Source organism: Coregonus clupeaformis, chromosome 9, assembly GCF_020615455.1.
Source record: "Coregonus clupeaformis isolate EN_2021a chromosome 9, ASM2061545v1, whole genome shotgun sequence".
In the NCBI taxonomy this organism is placed as follows: Eukaryota; Metazoa; Chordata; class Actinopteri; order Salmoniformes; family Salmonidae; genus Coregonus; species Coregonus clupeaformis.
In genome coordinates, this window is record NC_059200.1 from 24,850,147 (window position 1) to 24,867,693 (window position 17,547).

At 43.8% G+C, this 17,547-nt stretch overlaps 1 protein-coding gene across 8 annotated transcripts; it reads right to left on the reverse strand.

Moving 5' to 3' along the window:
* Positions 1–1,971: 1,971 nt before the first annotated feature.
* On the reverse strand, positions 1,972–16,463 carry LOC121573519 (protein prune homolog 2-like). Of its 8 annotated transcripts, none has more exons than XM_041885572.1 (11): positions 16,387–16,463; positions 13,742–13,856; positions 9,551–9,760; positions 9,127–9,309; positions 8,695–8,797; positions 7,911–8,042; positions 7,600–7,686; positions 5,781–5,879; positions 4,117–4,155; positions 3,591–3,642; positions 1,972–2,752 (listed from the first exon to the last, which is right to left on the reverse strand). In XM_041885572.1, exons 2-11 carry the CDS (start codon positions 13,833–13,835, stop codon positions 2,705–2,707), a joined length of 1,047 nt encoding a protein of 348 aa, XP_041741506.1. In that variant the 5' UTR covers positions 13,836–13,856; positions 16,387–16,463; the 3' UTR covers positions 1,972–2,704. The 8 variants fall into 8 exon arrangements, with proteins under 8 accessions (XP_041741506.1, XP_041741505.1, XP_041741510.1 ...); XM_041885571.2 differs by lacking the exon at positions 16,387–16,463 and adding an exon at positions 15,412–15,572; XM_041885576.2 differs by lacking the exon at positions 16,387–16,463 and adding an exon at positions 15,412–15,572 and having other exon boundaries at positions 1,972–3,368.
* Positions 16,464–17,547: the final 1,084 nt, after the last annotated feature.

Below are 17,547 nucleotides of genomic sequence, written 5' to 3' on the forward strand. Positions count from 1 at the left end.
GCAACTCTGTCTGGGTCTCAACTTACAGTTGAGCGTTAGAATAATAAAATACACATGGCGCAATTTCCACAAATGTTTTTGCCACCTAGGTCAGTCACTCAATTAGCCCATGTCAGCTTTTAGATTGCTAGGTAAGGTAGTCTAGCCAGCTATCTAAACCTTGAAAGTAGCGGACTAGGAGTTAATTAAGATTGGGCCTGTGTGCTGATTCCTGCCATTTTCTCTCATTGATGCCTTCTCAAAATGCATTGGAGGAGAAGGTCCAAGGGGAGAACCAGTTTGAGGCAAGGAGCGAGGAGGCAAGGAATCACGCGTATACAGTTAACTCACCCCCTGAATCAAAGAAAATACTTTTGAGATTCACCCTGTTTGTATATCCGCCTATCCCCTTGTCGTCCTCAGCTCTGGTCAGGATTATGAGAACAGCGACTGTTCCTGTCTGGACTGGTCCATTCAACTGCACCATTTGTCATGCCCATGCCATCCTCACAGCCAGGGGGCGCTGTCAGAACAACCCTCCAGTAGAGTGACTCCACAGGAAAGGTGGGCTCTAGTCCTCTGTTCCAATATACTGACTAGCCATACCCCTTAGAGCAGACCAGGGTTCGAACACTATTTGAAATCATTTCAAATACTTTATCTGGGCTTGATTGCGCTTGCCTGGTGCAATAGAACACAAATCAAAATGTATTTGTCACATGCTTTGTAAACAGTGAAACGCTTACTTACGGGCCCTTCCCAACAATGCAGAGGCCCAGTTGGTGGACCTCACTGAGGGCCGGGCCGGTGGGGTTAAAGTGTTAAATACATGGGTCAGGGTGGAACGGTCTACAGGAAGTTCCGGTACGGACAGCCAGGGGATGATGACGATGAGCTGGAGTACAATGATGAGAGCTATACATTTTGCTGATGGGTGATGTATATTTAGCAGGATGTTTAACTCTTTCTGCCTCATCTCTCTCGTTGACTCTTTCTCTCAGGGCTTGCATCCATCTTATTTGTCCTCGTTTGATATAAAACAAAAGCTATTTCATGCTGAGGGGTGTTTAATAAATGCTGTTCATAAACAATTGTGTATGTTGTCAAATACCAGTTATTTTTAACATTTAGGGGAAATGTTTATTTTGTGACTTCAACCACAACCCCTGAAATACAATATTGTGTCGTAAAATCAGTTTCAAAATGTTATTCCTCTTTTGTAATTGTGGTGGTGTTGAAGATTAACACTTTAAATCATGGCTGCCCAACCCTCTTCCTGAGATCTACCGTCCTGTGGGTTTTCAGTCCAACCCTAATTTAACACACCTGATACTACTTATTAGCTGCTCAACAAGACCTTAACTAGCTGAATCAGATATGCTAAATTAGGGTTGGACTGAGAACCTACAGGACAGTAGATCTCTAGGAAGAGGGTTGGGCAGCCCTTCTTTAAATCAAAGTTATGGTTTTGCCACTTGTCTTTGTATAATTAGTTTGCTGTCATGGACTTTTGAAAAAGTGTTTTGTTCTTCAAGTAACATTTACCATTGACTTGGAAGACCTTAGTAGTGGTAATACTGATAGTAACACATGGTTCGTATACGTTGGGCACCAAGCGGAAAAGACCAACAGGGAGGGGCTACCTGGACTTTTATCCAATAAGAAATGCTAAGGGCTGGATTCAATCTGTATCGTGGAAGCTCTGCGTTAAAATGTAAAGGTAATTTTCGAATGAGCCGACATTCAGCGTGTACTGTGACTGATGTCTCCGCGAACGCGGGAACATTGCCTTTTACATTTCAATTGTGAGTCTTCCGCGATACTTCTGCGATACAGATATGACCCTGGTGTTGTGATAGAAAGGTCAATGACCTTCAAGTATGACTAACAAGCTAATAAGGCTGCAAATTCATCACTGGCCATTTTAAATCACAAATGAATGCAACTGACAATCGCATAGATGGCATGTGAGGAAAAACACAGGAGCAATGCTCAGCGTAAAACTATTTATTGATTTAGTGTTCCATCATATCATGTTATACACAATGTTGGAGAAGGCCATCAATCTGAGGAAACATGCATTGACACACACGCATACACCCACACATGGGATGTGAAATTGTGCTTTACAGAGACCCACGCTGCTCTTTCTGTCCCACTCTGAGGTCATCCTGTTTGGTGCAGCAAGAGCCCTAGACGGTGAACATGTAGGAAGTCTGACGGAAACACACACTGACAGGACACACACACGGCACGCTCGACTCACAGGACAGGCATCTGAAAGGACATGCTCTCACAATGTACTGACAGCTTGTTTTCACACATCACTTGGTTACACACAGAAATATATTTCTATGGTTACACAGTTCATCCTCTATACTTCAGATTGATTCAACGTGAAAACATCTAGGGATGTTAGTGGTAAAACACTGTCAAGATCCAGAATAAGATCTAAAAAAAGATTGAGAAGCGTAACTTGGTCGTTTCCTAAGGTGACTGGGTTTTAGCATGCCATAGATATGTCAGATTGATTTTGACATACCATCATTGACGTGCTGTTGTCTCAAGGACATAATGACTTGTCTAAATTCCAGATGGGGACTAACATTTAAAGGTAGACTTCCCCGCTGCTTTGGTCCCGGGGCTACCACGCTGTGGACACCGTGAAGCGAACGCGTGCACATGCACAGATACTGTGTGAGTGAAGTCTTCCATCTTGCTCATCTCAATATCTGCGGTGCTGCTCGTGGCAACGGCATTTCACTGAGTCTACCTTTAAAGGATGAGATATTATTGCTTCACTGTTGCTCATGCATTATTACCAAAGTACAACATTACAACTTTGACGCTAAGAATGGACGTGTGTCCTGTACTGTGAGTGACCATATTGTAATTCTGTCCTTAACGAACTATCATGGTATGTGGATTTAGTGTCAAGCATCTTAATGCTGGTCCTGGGCAACTTTCTGTTCCAACCCAGCACTTACACACCTGATTATTCAGCTAATCATCAAGACCTTGGTGTGCTACTAGGTGTGTTAGTGCTGGGAATAAACAAAACAGTGCACCCCTGTGGGTCCCAAAGACCAGGATTAAGAAACCCCTGGTGCTAATCTAAAGTCTGTCAGTGGTGCTATAGATTAATGTTATGGTGGTCTTATAGGATACTACGTCTGAGTGCTAACAGGGATTATGGAGTGTTTTCATAGTCTCCGTGTCTGACAAACACACAGGAATAGTACATCTGTTTTATTGTTTCTAGTGCACGAAACAATCATGTGTTTTAAAACAATGTGAAATTCAATTTTGAAGCGAAGCCACAACCATCCATATCCAGTGGTGTTGAACACCACTTTGTCTAGCAGCTGTTCCTGTTGGTTTTATTGGCTCTGCAGAGGAAGAGAAGCCAATGAAACAGAGGCATTAATGTTAGAGGCTGCGTCCCAAATGGCAAGCTACACCCTACTTAGTGCACTACTTTTGACCAGGGCCCTATAGGTAATAGGGTACCATTTGGGACACAGCCTTGGTGTTTATATGAAAGACAGACAAGCCAGACAAGGCCATCTCTCTTCAGACTGCACTTAAACAAGTGGCTTTAGTGGTCTTACTGACTCTGGTCTCCCAGACGTCGGCTCAGGTCCCTGGAGGAAGCTGCTCACACTACAGGAGAAAGGGGGAAAAAAGTCAGAAGGGAATCTGGGGTGCAGTGGTAAATATATCAAGGGCTACATTTTGTGGAGCATTTTGAATCAATGGTATTCCTTGTGAGGAAGGCCGAGCCAAATATAGTCAAACGAGTATGTTTCTCATTGGAATTCTACATGTCTTTCTCAGACTTATCTTATTCACCATCTGTGATATATCACCATAATTAATCATTTTACTGTAATCTATGGTTTATTGATATGGGAGACAAATGCCTTTCGAGATACTCTATAATAATATGGAAATGTGATAAATGTATGAAAATAATCAGAGCAAACACACAGGTGAGCAGGCTGATCCAACCTACAAGCCTTTCTGATCTTAAACAGGATAATGTGATAAATGGGAGTCTAGTTAAGAGAAAACAGACGTGGTACATAGTTTCTGTTTCTGCAGCCGTAATAATAAGGGAATGGAGTCGATGCTTACGTCGAGCTCAGCGCCGCTTCCTTCAGCTCCTCGTCAAGGCTAAGGGGTGAGAGTTGACAACGGAAGATAAATAGTCAGTTACAGTGAAGGGGAGGGGAGGGAGGAGTAGAAGGGAGAGGGGGATGTGTACAGTCGTGTCATTCTCCAAACTTTTGACCACAAGTATTGGTCTTCACAACGTTTGCTGCTTCAGTGTTATGAGATATTTTTGTCAGATGTTACTATGGTATACTGAGGTATAATTACAAGCATTCCATAAGTGTCAAAGGCTTTTGTTGACAATTACATTAAAGTTTATGCAAAGAGTCAATATTTGCAGTGTTGACCCTTCTTTTTCAAGACCTCTGCAATCCGCCCTGGCATGCTGTCAATTAACTTCTGGGCCACATCCTGACTGATGGCAGCCCATTCTTGCATAATCAATGCTTGGAGTTTGTCAGAATTTGTGGGTTTTTGTTTGTCCACCCGCCTCTTGAGGATTGACCACAAGTTCTCAATGGGATTAAGGTCTGGGGAGTTTCCTGGCCATGGCCCCAACATTTCGATGTTTTGTTCCCCGAGCCACTTAGTTATCACTTTTGGCTTATGGCAAGGTGCTCCATCATGCTGGAAAAGGCATTGTTCGTCACCAAACTGTTCTTGGATGGTTGGGAGAAGTTGCTCTCGGAGAATGTGTTGATACCATTCTTTATTCATGGCTGTGTTCTTAGGCAAAATTGTGAGTGAGCCCACTCCCTTGGCTGAGAAGCAACCCCACACATGAATGGTCTCAGGATGCTTTACTGTTGGCATGACACAGGACTGATGGTAGCGCTCACCTTGTCTTCTCCGGACAAGCTTTTTTCCGGATGCCCCAAACAATCGGAAAGGGGATTCATCAGAGAAAATGACTTTACCCCAGTCCTCAGCAGTCCAATCCCTGTACCTTTTGCAGAATATCAGTCTGTCCCTGATGTTTTTCCTGGAGAGAAGTGGCTTCCTCGCTGCCCTTCTTGACACCAAGCAATCCTCAAAAAGTATTCACCTCACTGTGCATGCAGATGCACTCACACCTGCCTGCTGCCATTCCTGAGCAAGCTCTGCACTGGTGGTGCCCCGATCCCGCAGCTGAATCAACTTTAGGAGACGGTCCTGGCGCTTGCTGGACTTTCTTGGGCGCCCTGAAGCCTTCTTCACAACAATTGAACCTCTCTCCTTGAAGTTCTTGATGATCCGATAAATGGTTGATTTAGGTGCAAAGCAATGATGACGGCACGTGTTTCCTTGCAGGTAACCATGGTTAACAGAGGAAGAACAATGATTTCAGGCACCCTCCTTTTAAAGATTCCAGTCTGTTATTCTAACTCAATCAGCATGACAGAGTGATCTCCAGCCTTGTCCTCGTCAACACTCTCACCTGTGTTAACGAGAGAATCACTGACATGATGTCAGCTGGTCCTTTTGTGGCAGGGCTGAAATGCAGTGGAAATGTTTTTGGGGGGGATTAAGTTCATTTTCATGGCAAAGAGGGACTTTGCAATTAATTGCAATTCATCTGATCACTCTTCATAACATTCTGGAGTATATGCAAATTGCCATCATAAAAACTGAGGCAGCAGACTTTGTGAAAATTAATATTTGTGTCATTCTCAAAACTTTTGACCACGACTGTAGACTGGGCTCACCTAATGATGCACTCTGGGATGTGGACGTACTCCATGGGGATGAGTTCCTGCAGCTCAGCCAGGCTGTTCACGTACTTTATCTTATTGCTGAACTTGGTGCTGTGACAAAACACACAAACACGCATACGTAAGTGGACGTGCACACTCGTGCTATCTTTATCTACCAGATTATTTTATTTGAACAGAGAAATGTACACTGAGTGTACAAAACCTTAGGAACACCTTCCTAATATTGAGTTGCACCCCCTTTTTGCCCTCAGAACAGCCTCAATTCGTTGGGGCATGGACTCTACAAGGTGTCAAGCGTTCCACAGGGATGCTGGCCGACGTTGACTCCAATGCTTCCCACAGTCGTGTCAAGTTGGCTGGATGTCCTTTGGGTAGCGGACCATTCTTGATATACACTCAGGAAACTGTTAAGGGTGAAAAACCCAGCAGCGTTGCAGTTCTTGACACAAGCCAGTGTGCCTGGCACCTACTACCATACCCCGTTCAAAGGCACTTATATATTTTGTCTTGCCCATTCACCCTTTGACTGGCACACATACACAATCCATGTCTCAATTGTCTCAAGGCATAAAAATCCTTCTTTAACCTGTCTCCTCCCCTTCATCTACACTGATTTCAAGTGGATTTAACAGGTGACATCAACAAGGGATCATAGCTTTCACATGGATTCACCTGGTCAGTCTGTCATGGAAAGAGCAGGTGTTTTGTACACTCAGTGTATACAGCGCTTTCAGGAAGTATTCACACACCTTGACTTTCTCCACATTTTGTTGTGTTACAGCCTGAATTTAAAATGGATTAAATAGAGATATTTTGTCACTGGCCTACACACAATACCCCATAATGTCAAAGTGGAATTATGTTGTTAGAAATGTTTTAAACAAATTTATTAAAAATGAAAAGCTGAAATGTCTTGAGTCAAGTATTCAACCACTTTGTTATGGCAAGCCTAAATAAGTTCAGGAGTAAACATTTGCTTGACAAGTCATTTGAATAGACGGGGGGCCAGTATAAAAAAAAGATATATATGTATTCACTAACTGTAAGTCGCTCTGGATAAGAGCGTCTGCTAAATGACTAAAAATGTAAATGTATGTTTTGGGGCAAATCCAATACAACACATTACTGAGTACCACTCTCCATATTTTCAACCATAGTGGTGGCTGCATCATGTTATGGGTTTGCTTGTGATCGTTAAGGACTGGGGAGTTTTTCAGGATAAAAAAATAATGTAATGGAGCGAGGCACAGGCAAAATCCTAGAGGAAAACCTGGTTCAGTTTGCTTTCCACCAGACACTGGGAGATTAATTCGCCTTTCAGCTGGACAATAACCTAAAACACAAGGGCAAACACTAGTAGAGTTGCTTACCAAGAAGACAGTGAATGTTCCTGAGTGGCCGAGTTACAGTTTTGAATTAAATCTACTTGAAAATCTATGGCAAGACCTGAAAATGGTTGTCTAGCAATGCTCAACAACCAATTTGGAGCGTGAATAATTTTTAAATAATAATGGCCAAATGTTGCACAACCCAGGTGTGGAAAGCTCTTAGAGACCTACCCTGAAAGTCTCACAACTGTAATCACTGCCAAAAGTGATTTAATATATCAAGATTTATTAGTGTTTTTATTTTTCATATTTTTTACAAATGTTATAATTTTTCTTGCACTTTGACATTAGAGGATTTTGTGTAGATTGTTGACAAAAAAAAAGACAATTAAATCTATTTTAATCCCACTTTGTAACAACAAAACGTGGAAAAAGTCCAGGGGTGTGAATACTTTCTGAAAGCACTGTATATGTGTACTTACCTGATGAAGGGCCTGGTGATGGCTAGGATGGTCCGTATAAACCAGGACGGGTGGACAATGATGAAGGATTTCAAATTCTTCCTGAGCCTGTAACCAAACATTCATAAAAATTATCATATTGAGTATGTTTGTGTGATGTGGCATGATACAATGTTATTACAGTTGACCACATGGGAAATAAGTACACGTTAATCCTATCACATTTTATCCCGTGGGCCTGACTATATCCCCTTGCACTTTTTCATACTAAAAATAGAATTAATCCATCCATCCATTCATTCATGAATCAAACATTGTAAAAAGCAATCTACCTCCTGTCAATCATCTGGTAGCACTTCTTGAGCCAGCCCATTCCAGGCATCCTCCTGTGGGGCGTGGCTCCATTCAGATAGACAATCATATAGTCCTCTGCCACCATCAGCTCCAATGTGCTGATCACATACCTGCCAGCAGGACATACAGCAGGGCAAGTACACATCAATCTATTAGCACTGACTTTGGTGATAACTATTTATTGAGGGAAAATGTACTTACTACGACTGTGATATGTGGTTGCCTAGCTATCTTAAGATGAATGCACTAATTGTAAGTCGCTGTGGATAAGAGCATCTGCTAAATGACTAAAATGTAAAATGTAAATGAATCTAGTCACTAGATTCTAGTGTATGATTTAAAACATGTCCAACGAGTAGAGAAGCATCTGAAATATGACTGAACTGAAGAACAAGAGAGGAGTATGACAGTGAACGATTGGAAGGTGCATGTAGAATAGTTACAACATTGCCCTTCAAGTTAATTTTTCTTAGAAATAAAGACAGACTTAACCATAAAACGCAATTAGTTATCAGTATATCCATCAAATAAATCTACAAATAATGGGTGTATTTGTTAGGTCACAGGCATATGTTTCGGGATAGGGGACTAAGGTCGGGAATCATTCCGATCAACACTAGATCTGAGCAGTAGCTTACTTGACATTTAAAGGTAATTTCAGATTGTGCCGAAATATGCAGCATTTACAGTGATCTCCACGTACATTGCCTTTAAAAGGTGCCTAAGTCAGTACTAATTAGAGTGAGGATAGGTGTAACTTACAGGAAGAGGTTCTCCATGACTTCATGGTAGTCCTCACTGTCGCTGTCCGGGAGGAAACACGCCGCAAACACTATGATGGCGTTCACTCCGTTTCCATAGTACCCTGATGAAGGAAAAACGACACTTCGAAAGAAATATTCAAATATGACCCACACTACAACAGTTTCCAAGAGTACCCTGTCTCAGAGGCTAGATCATGCGTGGGGTGGGTGGGGAGGGTTGTGTTTGGGTGGGGTGTTTGACTGTTTCATTTCTCAGTTTGTTTGTATTTCTCTCTGTCATCTGCCATCAGTATGTCACTGTATGTCTGATTTACGTTGCATGAGATGAAAATCTCTTTTGTATGGGAGACCCCATCAAGAGAAAGGAGGTAAAAGAAGGTATATAAAATAGAATAAGGTATAAAAACACCAAACAACAATCAGAACTTTCCTGTACCTCCATGGGATACAACTCTCTGGTAGGGCTCGATGATCTTCATGTTGATGCGGTGTTCCTGCTCTCCGATGATCACGGCCCTCCACAGCTTCGCATCCTGACGCTCCTCTGCTGCACTGCACGTAGGAATCGGCTCGCACGGCTCTTTTGACGCGTTACGATTGGCTGTCGGGGGTTCTGGTTTGTGGCAAAAGGCAGAAACACAGCTAGTAGAAAACACAGACGTACTATAAATCCAACAACAAACATTTTATTACAGAGAAATTAGGTATAGGGAAACAAAAATTTCATTTTAATTGTTACAGCTTCCCAAGTGGCGGAATATCTTGTTTGGTGTATTAGTATGTGTCTGAAATGGCCCTATACTGTAAAGTGCACTTAAGAGTGCCATTTGGGACTTACTCCTAGACTGACTCACCCTCCCAGTCCAGCTCAGTGTCGGTGTAGTCCAGATAGTCTGTGTCGTCAGGTGTGTCCAGGTCGTCCACGTTAATATCCAGGTCGTCGGGCGTCTCTAGGGCATCCTCTTCACTCTGGTCAAGTGAAAGGCTGATACGCGGGGCGGAGAGCTTCTTCCTTTGGGAGGGGCCACCCGGCGTGCCCTGCAGGGGAAGCGAGTTGGGAGGGGCTACAGGGAGGGAGGGGGAAGAGTCACTGGAAATGTTAGAATGTTCCATCTCTCTTTATCGCTCTTTATCTCTTGTGGAGTGGTGGGTTATGACATTTTGGCTGGTTGTCAGCTGTGTTAAATAACACTTACAGTGAGGGAAAAAAGTATTTGATCCCCTGCTGATTTTGTACGTTTGCCCACTGACAAAGAAATGATTAGTCTATCATTTTAATGGTAGGTTTATTTGAACAGTGAGAGACAGAATAACAACAACAAAATCCATAAAAACGCATGTCAAAAATGTTATAAATTGATTTGCATTTTAATGAGGGAAATAAGTATTTGACCCCCTCTCAATCAGAAAGATTTCTGGCTCCCAGGTGTCTTTTATACAGGTAACGAGCTGAGATTAGGAGCACACTCTTAAAGGGAGTGCTCCTAATCTCAGCTTGTTACCTGTATAAAAGACACCTGTCCACAGAAGCAATCAATCAATCAGATTCCAAACTCCCCACCATGGCCAAGACCAAAGAGCTCTCCAAGGATGTCAGGGACAAGATTGTAGACCTACACAAGGCTGGAATGGGCTACAAGACCAGAGAAGGTGACAACAGTTGCGATTATTCTCAAATAATAGAAACACAAAAGAACTGTCAATCACGCTCGGCCTGGGGCTCCATGCAAGATCTCACCTCGTGGAGTTGCAATGATCATGAGAACGGTGAGGAATCACCCCAGAACTACACGGGAGGATCTTGTCAATGATCTCAAGGCAGCTGGGACCATAGTCACCAAGAAAACAATTGGTAACACACTATGCCCCTGAAGGACTGAAATCCTGCAGCGCCCGCAAGGACCTCCTGCTCAAGAAAGCACATATACAGGCCCGTCTGAAGTTTGCCAATGAACAACTGAATGATTCAGAGGAGAACTGGGTGAAAGTGTTGTGGTCAGATGAGACCAAAATCGAGCTCTTTGGCATCAACTCAACTCGCCGTGTTTGGAGGAGGAGGAATGCTGCCTATGACCCCAAGAACACCATCCCCACCGTCAAACATGGAGGTGGAAACATTATGCTTTGGGGGTGTTTTTCTGCTAAGGGGACAGGACAACTTCACCGCATCAAAGGGACGATGGACGGGGCCATGTACCGTCAAATCTTGGGTGAGAACCTCCTTCCCTCAGCCAGGGCATTGAAAATGGGTCTCATGCAAGATCTCACCTTGTGGGGCATCAATGATCATGAGGAAGGTGAGGGATCAGCCCAGAACTACACGGCAGGACCTGGTCAATGACCTGAAGAGAGCTGGGACCACAGTCTCAAAGAAAACCATTAGTAACACACTACGCCGTCATGGATTAAAATCCTGCAGCGCACGCAAGGTCCCCCTGCTCAAGCCAGCGCATGTCCAGGCCCGTCTGATTGTTTGTGGTGTGATTTCCTTTACGGTCCATTGAGCTATTTAAAACAATATTATAATCCCCCACCATAATAATATTGTCTTGAATTGCTTGCAGGGTTGATAATTTATTATATATATTGTCAAAGAAGTGTGGATCATCATTATTTGGTCCGTAAATGTTAATGAGCCATATCTGTTTATTGTCCAATAACATATTTAAAATAATCCATCTACCTTGCATATCTATTTGGACAATTTGCACATTCGGTTCGAAATTACTATTAATTAATATCATCACCCCTTTTGAATTTCTTTGCCCATGGGAGAAGTATATCTCGCCCCCCCATTCCTTTTTCCACACAACTTCATCTAGAATTGTTGAATGAGTTTCCTGTAAACAATAGATATTATATTCCTTCTCTTTGAGCCATGTAAATATTGTTCTTCTTTTGATCAGCTAAGCCATTAAAATTATAACTGGCTATACTTATTTCACCATACAGAGATACAAGTTTCAAGTCTATTTTTCATTATATATGTTTGTAAATTTACCAATAATAAATACCATAATGATTGAGTGTCCATATAGCTGTACCGTGATATTTGCATTGCTACTAAGTATCCCTTCAATTGTTCTCCACTAATTCCCCCGCTAAAGCCCCTCCCCATCCCAAGTTGAGCCGTCATCCCACCCACATCCCTCCGGATCCCTAGGGCCCCGAGAGGCCAGGACCCATCCATCGAAAACAGCACACAGTGCCACGCACAAAACAGAAGCAGATTAACCGCCAAAAGCATTTCCAATGCTGTCACCTCTATCTATGCAGTGGGGAGAACAAGTATTTGATACACTGCCGATTTTGCAGGTTTTCCTACTTACAAAGCATGTAGAGGTCTGTAATTGTTATCATAGGTACACTTCAACTGTGAGAGACGGAATCTAAAACAAAAATCCAGAAAATCACATTGTATGATTTTTAAGTAATTAATTTGCATTTTATTGCATGACATAAGTATTTGATACATCAGAAAAGCAGAACTTAATATTTTGTACAGAAACCTTTGTTTGCAATTACAGATATCATACGTTTACTGTAGGTCTTGACCAGGTTTGCACACACTGCAGCAGGGATTTTGGCCCACTCCTCCATACAGACCTTCTCCAGATCCTTCAGGTTTCGGAGCTGTCGCTGGGCAATACGGACTTTCAGCTCCCTCCAAAGATTTTCTATTGGGTTCAGGTCTGGAGACTGGCTAGGCCACTCCAGGACCTTGAGATGCTTCTTACGGAGCAACTCCTTAGTTGCCCTGGCTGTGTGTTTCGGGTCGTTGTCATGCTGGAAGACCCAGCCAAGACCCATCTTCAATGCTCTTACTGAGGGAAGGAGGTTGTTGGCCAAGATCTCGCGATACATGGCCCCATCCATCCTCCCCTCAATACGGTGCAGTCGTCCTGTCCCCTTTGCAGAAAAGCATCCCCAAAGAATGATGTTTCCACCTCCATGCTTCACGGTTGGGATAGTGTTCTTGGGGTTGTACTCATCCTTCTTCTTCCTCCAAACACGGCGAGTGGAGTTTAGACCAAAAAGCTCTATTTTTGTCTCATCAGACCACATGACCTTCTCCCATTCCTCCTCTGGATCATCCAGATGGTCATTGGCAAACTTCAGACGGGCCTGGACATGCGCTGGCTTGAGCAGGGGGACCTTGCGTGCGCTGCAGGATTTTAATCCATGACCATCTGGATGATCCAGAGGAGGAATGGGAGAAGGTCATGTGTGTTACTAATGGTTTTCTTTGAGACTGTGGTCCCAGCTCTCTTCAGGTCATTGACCAGGTCCTGCCATGTAGTTCTGGGCTGATCCCTCGCCTTCCTCATGATCATTGATGCCCCACGAGGTGAGATCTTGCATGGAGCCCCAGACCGAGTGTGATTGACCGTCATCTTGAACTTCTTCCATTTTCTAATAATTGCGCCAACAGTTGTTGCCTTCTCACCAAGCTGCTTGCCTATTGTCCTGTAGCCCATCCCAGCCTTGTGCAGGTCTACAATTTTATCCCTGATGTCCTTACACAGCTCTCTGGTCTTGGCCATTGTGGAGAGGTTGGAGTCTGTTTGATTGAGTGTGTGGACAGGTGTCTTTTATACAGGTAACGAGTTCAAACAGGTGCAGTTAATACAGGTAATGAGTGGAGAACAGGAGGGCTTCTTAAAGAAAACTAACAGGTCTGTGAGAGCCGGAATTCTTACTGGTTGGTAGGTGATCAAATACTTATGTCATGCAATAAAATGCAAATTAATTATTTAAAAATCATACAATGTGATTTTCTGGATTTTTTAAGTGTACCTATGATAAAAATTACAGACCTCTACATGCTTTGTAAGTAGGAAAACCTGCAAAATCGGCAGTGTATCAAATACTTGTTCTCCCCACTGTAACTATTTAAAAATATATATCTATTCAAATATGTTGCATATCTTATTTTCCATCATTATCAATTAATATGCGTAATAATGTCGGCAGTTCGTGCGTAGGATTTTAACATATAACCCTCAGTCCTGCAGGTAGCCAAAGAGTAATGGTGGAATAATAACCTATCATCACACACAGAGTTGCCAGTGTCTGAGGTTCACCTGGTCTGCCCTCGGCCCCCTCTGAGCTCATCTTACTGTGAGACGCCAGGTCCATGCCTTCATCACCCAGGGGAACCTGAAGAGAACACAGAGGAGACCAGTGACATACTGAATACAGACTCAATACACAGTGTGTGTGGTGTGTGTATGTGTGTGCTTGCGTGTGTGTGTGTGTGTGTGTGTGTGTGTGTGTGTGTGTGTGTGTGTGTGTGTGTGTGTGTGTGTGCGAATGTGTGAGTTTGTGCATGTCAGAGGAGGCTGGTGGGAGGCGCCAACTCCTCTGGTGTGGGAGAAGAGAGTGGGGGAGAGGGAGAAGAGGGTGGGGGGTGGGAGGAAGAGGGGGAGTGGAGGAAGAGGGAGGGGAGTGGGAGGAAGAGGGAGAGTGGAGGAAGAGGGAGGGGAGTGGGAGGAAGAGGAGGAGTGGGAGAAGAGAGTGGGGGAGAGGGAGAAGAGAGTGGGGAGTGGGAAGAAGAGGGGGAGTGGAGGGAGGGGAGTGGGAGGAAGAGGGGGAGGGGAGGAAGAGGGAGGGGAGTGGGAGGAAGAGGAGGAGTGGGAGAAGAGAGTGGGGGGAGAGGGAGAAAGAGTGGGGAGTGGGAGGAAGAGGAGGAGTGGGAGAAGAGAGTGGGGGAGAGGGAGAAGAGAGTGGGGAGTGGGAGGAAGAGGGGGAGTGGAGGAAGAGGGAGGGGAGTGGGAGGAAGAGGGGGAGTGGAGGAAGAGGGGGAGTGGAGGAAGAGGGAGGGGAGTGGGAGGAAGAGGGGGAGTGGAGGAAGAGGGGGAGAGGGAAAAGAGGGTGGGGAGTGGGAGGAAGAGGGAGGGGAGTGGGAGGAAGAGTGTGGGGAGTGGGAGGAAGAGGGGGAGAGGGAGAAGAGGGTGGGGAGTGGGAGGAAGAGGGGGAGAGGGAGAAGAGAGTGGGGAGAGGGAGAAGAGAGTGGGGAGTGGGAGGAAGAGGGGGAGTGGAGGAAGAGGAAGAGGGGGAGAGGGAGAAGAGGGGGGAAGAGGGGGAGAGGGAGGAGTGTTGGGGGTAAAGGTCATCAGATCTCTCCTCCTCCGCTGTGAATTATCCATCCATCCGTTCTTGCAGGAGGCAGAGAGAGGGATGGGGAGGAAGGAGGGTAAAGCTGTTACATCATCAGCAGCCCATTCTCGTCCCTCTCTCCTCTCCTCCCTCTCTCCTCTCCTCCCTCTCTCCTCTTTTCCCCCTCTCCTCTGCTGATTCAAATGTCCACGCTCTCTCTCGAGCACAGATTGGGCACAGATGCAAATGAACCAACCGTCGTATGCACTCACGCACATGAAAATACTAAACTGATCCTAGTTTCTCTTTCACATGGGAGAAGAAAAAATCTGATTGCATTAGCAAATGTAACAAAAAGAAACATGCTGATTAGAATAGCTGAATTCCGAACAGCAAAGATGAATTACACATACGGTTGGTATAGCAAGACCAGCATCAGCTGCTTTGCTCCATGGACGATGCTGAACCACCTAATACAAACACTGCAGCACAGGAACACAGTGCTGATGACAGCAGCCCCTCCCTCTCTCTCCCTCTCTTCCTGTCTCTAGAAAATAAATACATCTCTCTCTTGTCCTTTTTCTTTAACTGCATCACATTTAACCCATCCACTCACCACTACTGGGGCACAGGAATCTCTGTCCTTCTCTGTCTCAGAGCATGGATTTCAGCTGTCTTTCTATTCCTCCAAGGCTCTTGGTAGAGATGCTCAGTTTACAAACAGCTCACAGCTTCCACCATTTTGTGGTCACATGACCCAGGCTGGTACCAAATAAGGGCAATCCCCTGCTTCTACAGTTGTGTGTGTGTGTGTTATTAGAGGCCAACTGAGAGGAGATGTAAGCCTGACTGCGCAGCTAAAAGAGGTTTTACTATCCCTCAGGGCTAGAAGAGAAACAGTGAGTTGAAAGGAAGCAGTAGAATTATAATGAATCCCTTGCTATCACTATTTAGAAGACAATCAATGTATTTTAGAAGCCATTCAATGTTATTTGATTAATATAATTAAATCAGACAGAAAATATTCTAAATACGTAACAGTGCTTTATGATGAGCATTAAACTTTATGACTACCACCTTTACTAAGTTCTAATTTTACGACCATTTTCAAGTTCCACCCACTTTAAATGTTCTGTTATAACTACACCATGCCTGGTCACCTTAAATTGCTTCAGTATCTCCTAAATAAACACACCTACCTACAGTCTCATTCATCTCCCATATTTCTCCACATACAGCATCTGCCTTATTGTCTTCATTATAATATAAATATAATATATAATGCACTACCTAAGCATAACAAGCACTTGCTATTTCAATCAAACCATAGAAAGGAATACAGCACCTCCTCACCTACTGTAATCAAGAATTTAAAACAAATACAAACAGGAAGATCAAACAATAGCCAGTGTCTCCTATACACAACAGAGATGTGGAACTTTAAAATCATGAGCAGGGATTTCCAGTATACAGTAAATAGTTGCAAACGCTGGTTGTTAAACAACAAAACTTCATTCTACATAGTTGGAAGACCTTTCCTCTGAGGAGATCCTCTTTGGATGGATGCATGTATGCTTGTTTAGTCACTCACCTCTGTTCTTGGTCTCAGTCTCACCAGTTAAACAGGAAGAGATAGGAACCTGAAAGTACAGCACACATGACTGCTGCCTGTTTGGTACAAAGGTCGTTGCCACGATGTCCTGCCTCTGCCACGTGTGTGTGTGTGTGTGTGTGTGTGTGTGTGTGTGTGTGTGTGTGTGTGTGTGTGTGTGTGTGTGTGTGTGTGTGTGTGTGTGTGTGTGTGTGTGTGTGTGTGTGTGTGTGTGTGTGTGTGTGTGTGTGTGTGTAAAAGAGTGTGTCAGACAATGAACTGGGACTGTAGTTAATTAACACCAGTGCTTGACTTGGGATGGAAGAAGTGCAGGAGCTGTCTTTTTCCAAGTCAATCCATTAGACTATGTTCACCGAAATTCACAAATTACATTATGCTATAGATACCTCTGTTTATTCACTGTTAACGGTTTATACACATTTACCATGTCTTCTAACTACATTTTCATGACTATTATTATAGCCTACATGAAAAAGTAAGCATTACTGACACTGGAAAGCTGCTGTGTCTGATCCCATGTAGACCTACAACCTCCTGCCGTTGTGCCCTTGATCAAGGCACTTAGCCCCCCACATAGAACTGCACTGTTAGTCACCTTGTCAACATGTGGTCATCCCTCCATCTGGAGAGCTTCTGGGTGTGCGGGCATGGCTTTTTCAACATTACAACTGTAGTGTCGAGTCAATGTTGCTAATCATTGCTGTTAAACAAAGGAGTCCGCTTATACTGAACTTTGATCATAAGTTTTATTCATATCACAAGATTTCAGCATAAGTGTACAGATGTATATAGCATCTGGAGAGCAGTGTCCTCCAAATTACAATGTCTGCTCTAATGTTCTCTGTCTCTAGCCTATACTTATAAGATTTACAAAAATATGGGTGGCTCCCTCTACTGTCCAATCACCTGTCTCCAACGAACAGGGGTGTCACTACAAAACAATTCCCTCTGACACTAAATAAACATCCTCTCAGGTTCCACTTGAAAACATTAGCAAACTCATAATTCTTCATATACTACATTCCCCCCTTCGAGACTAACTAAAAGTCTCGAAAACAAACAGAATAGGATTATGACAAGTAACAATTTCTCTTATTGAGTATCTTTAACAATAAACCCAAAACACTTTTCTCTGGAGTG